The sequence below is a fragment of the Guillardia theta genome (genome assembly GCF_000315625.1).
Source record: "Guillardia theta CCMP2712 unplaced genomic scaffold GUITHscaffold_267, whole genome shotgun sequence".
Classification (NCBI taxonomy): Eukaryota; class Cryptophyceae; order Pyrenomonadales; family Geminigeraceae; genus Guillardia; species Guillardia theta.
Genome location: NW_005434409.1, coordinates 33,159 through 41,650, shown reverse-complemented (window position 1 = coordinate 41,650; position 8,492 = coordinate 33,159). Strand labels below are relative to the sequence as shown.

Below are 8,492 nucleotides of genomic sequence, written 5' to 3'. Positions count from 1 at the left end.
CTCTCTCTCTCTTTCTCTCTCTCGCAGCCACCGCTCCCTCGGACTCACGTCATTGCAGTTGAAGGCGACGTGACCGAAGCCATCGCGCTCCTGAGCCTCGTCAGGGGAAGCCAGCGACTCGGCTGCTACCTGGTTGCCAGGGTGATACTTGAACGCCTCGTCCGTCTCGGTCCCGTAGTTGTGCGTCAGCTCCAACGTGGTTCCTTTCATCGTCCACAGGTATCGATGCGCAGCATCCGACCCTGAAGGTCAGCCGCAGTCATCCTCTTATTTCTCCTCGCTCGCTCCCTCCTCGTGTGTCTCCGGCTCACCGGGCTCAAGCTCGTACTTCTCGTTGGCGGGGAGGGTGGAGAGGAAGTAGAGGTCGAACTTCATGTCGGGGAACTGCTGTCGGGTCACGCTCCTTCTCCTCCGTCTTCCCATGCCTGCAGCTTGTCGATCAGCGTCATGCCCATCGTGTCGCGGTAGAAGGATAGCGACTTGACCGGATCCTTGACCCTGATAGTGTCGTCAGAGAAGGTGGGGGAGCGGAGGAGGAGGAGGACCTGAGCATAGTCTGCTGCCATGAAAATTTCTGCTTCTGTAGGATCGCATGTGGGTCTGACATGGTCAAGAAAGCACACGAGCCTTGAAGGCCTGAACACAAAAAGCATCAGCTGAAACATTCCTCTCCTCTCCTCTCCTCTCCTCTCCTCTCCCTAGCCTCCAGCCCCAAACCTCCACAGTCTCCTTTCCATCTCTTTATCTTCCTCTGCCTCTCTGTGCTGTCCTTCTCCTCCCCCTCTACCCCTCTCCTCTTCATCGCGCGCTCTCTCTCCCTCTCTTCTTCTTCACCGAGCAGCAGCAGCAGCAGCAGGCGCGCGAGCATGGCGAACCTTCGCTAGACCTTCCAAGGAAACAGGGCAAATAAAACGAAATTCACCTTTTTATGAGAAACTTTCAGAAAGTTTAGCTGTTGTACCCGGCGATGCCGTGATCCTCACGTCCCCAATTTTATCATCACCCTCACATCCCCTCGAGTACTCCCACCCCTCCAAATACAGTCAAAAGTACCCCTACTTGAAGGGTGTCCCTTTGACCTGTTCCTGTTCCCAGTCCCGTGTGGGGTAGGTGAACCTCAACTTATCACGATTCAATTTCTATGGGGGTAGGGGTATCCAAGTACCCCTACTTTGTAGGCAAATTCCTTTTCTGAAACGAGGGATTTTCAAAACTTGGTGGGTAGGGGTACCTCCTCCAGCCGTTCCTTGGGAACATCGAAAGGGGATTGTGGTTGAAATATAGGGGTAGGGGTATTAATGAAGGGGTACTTTGATTGCATTTACTTGCTAAAAGTAGGGGTGCATCCAGGATTTTGTTTTCGCAGGTGGGTAGGGTAAGTTTTGGACAGGGGTAGGGTACTCGTCAGTTTCGGTTCGAAAAGAGAAAATGATGGCAAGGAGAGAGAGGAAGGAGGAGCAAGGGAGACGGAGAAGGAAAGATGGACGACGAAAGCAGCTCACAGCAACATGCGAGACGAGATGGTGAAAAAACGATGAAGGGGGTGTTCGGAATGAAGTGGTTCTTCAATAGCGCACACGTTGGTTGAAATCTGAAGCAGATGAAAATTTCTTGACATGCATATGTGATCGAAATGGAGTTGTTGAAACAACCATACTCTTCGAGCACAAAAGGAAGAGTATGGTTGTTTCAGCAAAAGGAAGAGTATGGTTGTTTCAACAACTCCTTTTGATTTGTGTGTGATCCAACCACTGATTCCGTTTCATGCAGGTGGTGAGAGGATAGCAGAGTCTATAGCGCCATGTTTCCGAGTGGGATAGGGTCGTCCTTTTACGACCCTCGTCGGTCTGCGTTTGTGAAGCAGCAGACCCTCAACTTCGATCGCGGTCACAGCGCCCTCCGAGACTTCGGCCACACAACCGCCAACGTCGCTCCCTTCCCGACCGATGCTCTTGGCTCCAACCTGCGCAAGGGCCGGGGCCTTTCCTTTGCCAAGGGCATCGCAAACTTCGACGGGTTTGTGCAGGGGCAGCAGATCGGCTCGCGTCCTCCCTCTGCTGCCTCCAGCCGCCTCAATCAAAGCTCAGCGAGGAGCTACGGGATGGAGGAGGAGAGGAGGGCGAGCGAGAGGGAGGGCAACGAGGTCTCAAGCAACGTCTCTCGCCTCCACGAGCAGCGACAGGTTTTCTCCAGCAGAGGCTCTGCTGGCAGGTTCCGCCCTCACTCTGCGCCTGCTCAGCGAGCTCCAGTCACGTTCGACAGCATCCCCGCATGGGCTAAAGATCAACTTGCGTCCCCGAGCTTCGCCAAGACGGTGGAGAACCAAAAGGCTCGTCCTGCCTCGGCGAAGCAACAGCAGCCGTCGGTGCTCCCGCTGTCCAAGATCCCCAAGTGGATCTCGCTGGACAACAAGGTGCTCACTTTCGAAGCTTTCTTCCGCGAGTCCGTCGAGGACTCGCCGCTCGAGCGCTCGCGGGTGAGGCGATGTGTTCTGCACTATTTCTTGGAGGACGACACTATGCGCATCCTCGAGCCGCGGGAAGAAAACTGCGGCCTCCTGCAGGGCTCCTTCCTCAAGCGCCACAAGATCCCGAAGCAAGGAGGGGAGGGCCCGCTGACGTGGCGAGACATCCGCGTGCCCGGCGACCTGAGCATCTACCAGCGCGTGTTCCGCATCACCAAGTGCGATCAGTTGACGCGGCAGTTCTACGAGGACCTCGGGTACGCGGTGGGCGAGGAGGAGGTGCCTGTAGACCCAAAATTCTCGCGCCCCTCCTCCGCCAAGTCAAGCACGTCAGTGAAGGAGGTGAAGATGGACATGTATCATGGGAGACAGAGGAACGACATGACGGAATACATCGAAGCCAAGCTCGGAAAATGCCAGGTAGCCTCCCTCTCCCTCTCCCTCTCCCTCTCCCTCTCCCTCTCTACCACTCACACTCTGAGGTGCAGGATAAGAAGCAGCTCATCACACAATATCTCCGAAACGACAGGAAGGTGGGAAAACAACATCCCCTCCTGCTCCTCTTCAAACTGACCCACGTGGCAGGTCCTGAGATTTTATTGCCACTGGAATGATCGAAGCAACGACGGGGCGATGGAGCGAAGGCCATTCGTGCTTCATTATTTCCTTGCTGACGACACCGTCGAGGTCTTGTCCTCGTTTCTCCTTCTCCTGCTCCTCCTCCTGTTGCCGCCGCTCCCTTCATCCTCTCCTGCATGACTAGACTCTGGTGGCTGACTGGTGGGCGCAGGTGCTTGAGGTCAACACCCCCAACTCGGGGAGGGATCCGTTCCCCGCGCTGCTGAAGCGCATGAAGCTACCCAAGGGCGGGGGGAGCAGCGGGATGATGGGAGGGGACGGGAGGAAGTACGTCACGGAGAGGGACTTGCAGATAGGAGGTGTGGTGAACGTGTTCGGACGGCAGCTGGTGCTGGACTCCTGCGACGAGGCGACGAGAGACCACATGAAGCAGCAGCATGGCGTCGACCTCTCCCGCTATACCCTCTCCTCCGCCCCCTCCTCCGCCCTCCCCCGCTCGAGGGATCGACCCAAAAGTGCGTCCCACATCCCCCCGCACAACGGGTTCGGGAAGGAGGAGGACAGCCGGCAGAACTGCCTCTCCCTGCACCCGAAACCCCCGAAGGGGAACGTGACGCGCCTGCTGGAAAACAAGGGGAAGATGCTCCGCTTCGGTGAGAGATGGAGGAGAGGAAAGATGATGATGATGATGATGGTGATGGTGATGGTGATGGTGATTGTGGAGATGATGATGGAGATGATGATGTAGAGGATGGAGGAGAATGATGATGATGAGGAATGACGAGGATGCAGTGGCGAAGCTGGAGAACGCTGTTGGCTTTGACATCGAGCGGGTCTTTACCGTCACCTACTTCTTGGACACGGACGAGCTCTCCATCTTCGAGCCTCCCGTCAAGAACTCTGGCAGGACTGGCGGCAAGTTCATGGAGCGATGCAGGGTCAGGAAGCCGCACTCCTCCCTCTACTACTCCGAGGCGGACCTCTTCCTCGGGGCTCGCGTCCTTGTCTACTCCCGCGCCTTCGTGCTCGTCGATGCCGACGAGTTCTCGCTCAAGTACATGGAAGACAACAGCGACGTCTTCCCCTCCTCCGACCCCCGTCGCGTCCTCGCCAAGATCTCCTCCTCCTCCCCTTCCTCCTCCCTCGACGTCAGTCTGCGACAGCTCGACCGCGTCGGGCGAGGCCAGCTGGAGGTTGCAACGTTCAAGCGCGTCATGGCGGCTGCTGGTCTGGGGCTGAACGACCACGAGCTGCACACGCTGAGCCGACGGTTCTCAGCTGGCGATCAGCTGGTGGACTACGAGGCGATGCTGAGAGAAGTGCAGCAGCGAGAGCCTCAGGCGTTTGACCCCGCGAGCTCGCGACGAGAAGGAGGAGGATACGAAGCCGCACATGCCAACCTACAGGTAACCCTGCTGCTGCTGCTGCTGCTGCTGCTCCTGCTCCTGCTCCTGCTCCTGCTCCTCCTGCTCCTCCTGCTCCTTTACACTCTTCTGGTCTGCTGCTCTGCCTGTGCTGCGTCTGACGGGTGGGCAGCGGCTGCTGTATCGTCGAGGAGCGTCGGGGCTGCGGGGGCTGGAGCGAGCGATGTCGCACATCTCGAGGGGAACGAGGCAACTGGACCGGGAGGATCTCAACACGGTGATGGCCTACTGCGGGATCAGCATGGGAGCCGACGAGCTCGAGGAAATCTTTCGCAGACACGAGGACGGAGGTCACGTGCTGTGCGAGGACCTCAGCCGCAGCCTCCGCCCTCCTCTCACCCACCGCCAACATGAAGTGAGACCCTCGCTCCCTCCCTCCCTCCCTCCCTCGTCTCTCGTCTCTCTTCTCTCTCTCTCCCTTCCCTCTTCTCCCTCTCTCCCTCCCTCACTCCCTCCCTCCCTCCCTCCCTCTCTCTCGCTCCCTCGCTCCCTCGCTCCCTCTTCTCACTCCCTCGCTCCCTCTTCTCTCTCCCTCTCTGTCTCCCTCCCTCCCTCTCTCCCTTCCCTCTTCTTCTCACTCTTGTCTTAGGCGGTTGTCAGTCTCTTCGAGTCCCTTGAGGACCCGACGTTCCGCACGGGAGCGATCGAGCTGGAGGAGCTGCTGGGCAGATACCGGGCTGCTCGACACCCTAAGGTGGTGAGCGGAGAAATGTCGGAGGGCGAAGCGATGAGGTAAGGGGAGAGGGAGGAGGAGGTGGAGGAGGTGCAGCAGCAGCAGCAGCAGCAGCAGCAGGAGGAGGAGGAGGAGCAGCAGGAGGAGGAGGAGGAGGTCCATGACAGTATCCCAGGGATCTTGAAGATGCGATGGAGGAGGTTAGAGGAGCTGTCATGGTCAAGGACCTTCTCCTCTATTACGCTGATGTGGTGGCTGGATACCAACTTAACGACGAGGTTCCCTCCTCCCTCCTCCCTCCTCCCTGCTGCTGCTGCTGCTGCTGCTTTCTTCTGATCCTCCTCCTCTCTCCTCTCTCACTGACTTACCTTGCAGGAGCTCGTGGAACTTCTTCGAGCCACGTGGGGATTCAACGTTTAACGATAGAAACAAATAAAGTGAAGATGAAGAAGAGGGAGGAGGGGTGGTCTGGGTGGAGGGTCAGGAGGGTCGGGGGGTGAGGGGGTCGAAGAGGAGGAGGGAGCGGAGGAGGGCGAGGCGAGTGGACTCGTGGAGGAGGAGGGCGTGAGAGTCGACGAGGATCACCCCCTCCTCCATCACCGCTGACCTCGCGCGCGATGCCAACCGTGAGTCCGCGGGCCTGAGAAGCTCTCAGAGGGGAAGGAAGGAGAGGAGGAGAAGGGGGCAGGGTTGATCCTCACATGCCGATATGAAGCGACGTTGGACGAGGAGATCGGAGGAGGAGAGGTCAACCAAGATGTTCTGCTGCAGGTCAACCTCCTCCTCCCTCATCAGCCTCCACTCCATCTCCTCCATCGCAGCTGCACAGCTCTCCTCCCAGCTTGCCCCCAGCTGGACTCTCGTCTCCTGAACAGCCGAGGCGACGCCCTGGAAGGCCTCGAGGAAGACGAACTTGCTGTCGAGGAGGAGGAGCGACACCGACGAGTCCCTGCAGTCGCTGGGGAGGAGCTGGGGTTGACTACGAGCATGTTCCTTGCTCACGGCCTGCTGGGCGAGGCTCGTCCAGGGGACCTTGATGAGGACGCGCCCACATCCGTCGCGAGGCGTCGAGAGTTGAGAGCTGCTGTCCTTCCTCCTCCTCCTCTCTCCCGCCTCCTCCTCCGGCAGCGGGACGTTCCTTCTCCCCGAGAAATAGCAGTGTCCGTTCTCCATGATGATCTGCGTCTGATGATCCCCCAGGTCCGTCCTGCTCCTCCCGTTCCTTCGAGCTCCCTTTCTCACCTCCACGTCCTTGCTGCCCCTCCTGCCCCCGCTCCCTCCCTCCCTCCTCCCTCCCTCTCCTCCCTCTCCTCGATGGATCACCGGGAGGCTGCGGGGCTCGGGGGGGAGGACGAAGACGGAGTGAGGAGCAGATTTGTGCTCGCCCTTCTCGAGGATCGACAGAATCTTTCCCAGCTGCGACTTCACCTGCTCCTCCTCTTCCACCATCCTATCCAGTCGCTGCTGCATGCTCGAGATTTTCCTCTCCAAGTTCATGCAGCAGTTCTTTGACTTCTCCTCCTTCTCCTTCGCCTCCTCTTGCTCCTCCTGCTCCTCCTGCGGATCGAAGACCGCGCTCTTCCATGCGGCAAAGGAGGTGCACATGCTTGACTTGAAGAGCTTGTCAAGGATCTGCTTTCTCGTCTTCGTCTGCTTCATCGCGCTCGCTCCCACGTCCTTCTTCTCCATCTGATCCACGAACGAGATGAGCATCTTGACGGCGAAGATAAGCTGCTGTAAGTTCTGAATAGACCGCTTCCTTCCATCGATCTCATCCTTGCTGATGAACGAGCAGCGGAAGAACTTCTCCGACTGTCCTGGACTTCAGAAATGTGGAGAAGACGCAGGAGCATGGGAATGAGCTGGTGGACGGGGAGAAGAGGAGGTGGTGGAGGAAGAGGAGCAATGCAACATGACAAGCAGTGGACAACCTGAACAGTCTGACCATCTTGAAGACTCGGACAAGACGGAGAACGTTGATCGCAGGGATCTGGTCAAAGATGACCGAAGCCAGCGCGAGAATGACGACAACAAAATCTGCGGGGGGGGCAGGGAGAGGGTCAGGAGGAGAGCTTTGTCGTCGCCTACTCACCGAACACATTCCATCCGTCCCGGAAGAATTTGTTGAACCAGTGCCCGAAAAGGTTAACGACCAGCTCCTGCTTCCACGCTCAGCTGGGGTCAAGGTCGGCAAGTAAGCGAGCAGCACCAGAGTGAAGACGGCTGTGACGGCGAGCTCAATGATCCTGAAGTTTCTGTCCATGTCGCTTCCGCTCTCCGGCAGCAGCTGCGCGTTTGCCAGGGAAGCGACGTAGGAGAAGAAGATGACGAGGCCGATGGCGAGCTGGAAGCCGAAGCTCTCGTACAGCTCCCGCGCCAACCTCCTTTCCCGCGCCAACATCCCCACGTCTCCCTTCGCCAGCTCAATCCTCTCTGCCACCTTCTTCGCGTGCTCGATCCCAGCCAGCCACTTTTCCAGCTCCTGCTTGTCGCCAGCTCGCAGCACGGTTGGCCTCCCAGAGTTTCGCCCGTTGGGGATGGTGTAGACGGTGAAAACGTTAGGCTCCTCCTCCTCGTCCTCCTCCTCGTCGTCGCCCGCGAAGTAGATCTGGTCGGAGAACTGCATGTCAGCCTTCTTCAACTTCTTCGAACGTCGCCCGTCGCGCTCTTGTTGCTTGAGACTCCCTTGGTCGTCGTGCCGCTTCCTGACATTGTGCACTACCGACTTGACCTCGACGAGGGGGATGAAGTCGATCAGCAGGTCCGTGTCTGCCTTGCCGAAGTTGATCCGCGTCTGGGAGAGCATAACCCTCCTCTTCTGCCACGTCACTCCCACAGGACTGAGCGACGAGGCCTGTCAGCAACGCAAGAGGAACAGCAGCGAGTGATTCACCTCACTACTTGTCGTCCCAACTCCGACACGAGGCTGCACTCGCTCGCTTGCGGCAGCTTGGCGGCGCTCTCGTCGTTTTCCTCGTTCTTCTTAACATGACCATGTCGGATCCCCATCATCACAGCCGCCATGATGCAGCCCCTGCTCGCCGGTAGCAGCTCGGGCCTTTGCTTTGGTTTTCCTGATCATCGAATCATGCAGGAGGTCAGTTAAGATTCAGAGAAGAGTCTTCAAGCTGCTGCCCTTGTACCCTTGGGAAGTCATGGCAATCATGGCAACAGCATCCATAACATACAAACGATGCAAGTGTCACACGAGTGAAACCTCAAGTGCTTCTCTCGGGCAGATTCTCTTCTAAATCAGGACTGCTCATGACTGCTCATCTTCCTCTTGGTCTTCTTGTTTACCGTGCATCCTGCTTCTTCGCCGAGTCTCCTGCCTGCCTGCCTGCCTGCCTGC

The 8,492-nt window shown here is 58.1% G+C and overlaps 3 protein-coding genes across 3 annotated transcripts; 1 reads left to right on the top strand and 2 right to left on the bottom strand.

Annotated features, from left to right (window-relative positions):
- Positions 1 to 48: 48 nt before the first annotated feature.
- On the bottom strand, positions 49 to 868 carry GUITHDRAFT_149019 (hypothetical protein; the record flags this gene model as incomplete). Its single annotated transcript, XM_005818799.1, has 4 exons — positions 49 to 242; positions 312 to 498; positions 546 to 580; positions 835 to 868. Coding segments are annotated over 4 exons (450 nt in total), but the record flags the coding sequence as incomplete, so codon positions are not given.
- A 1,233-nt stretch (positions 869 to 2,101) lies between these two features.
- Positions 2,102 to 4,821, top strand: GUITHDRAFT_82738 (hypothetical protein; the record flags this gene model as incomplete). Its single annotated transcript, XM_005818798.1, has 5 exons — positions 2,102 to 2,884; positions 2,947 to 2,997; positions 3,050 to 3,151; positions 3,255 to 3,696; positions 3,836 to 4,821. The coding sequence occupies 5 exons, from the start codon at positions 2,102 to 2,104 to the stop codon at positions 4,819 to 4,821; spliced, it is 2,364 nt and encodes a 787-aa protein (XP_005818855.1).
- A 915-nt stretch (positions 4,822 to 5,736) lies between these two features.
- GUITHDRAFT_121947 (hypothetical protein) lies at positions 5,737 to 8,152 on the bottom strand (the record flags this gene model as incomplete). Its single annotated transcript, XM_005818797.1, has 6 exons — positions 5,737 to 5,780; positions 5,842 to 6,952; positions 7,086 to 7,177; positions 7,233 to 7,299; positions 7,350 to 7,994; positions 8,039 to 8,152. The coding sequence occupies 6 exons, from the start codon at positions 8,150 to 8,152 to the stop codon at positions 5,737 to 5,739; spliced, it is 2,073 nt and encodes a 690-aa protein (XP_005818854.1).
- Positions 8,153 to 8,492: the final 340 nt, after the last annotated feature.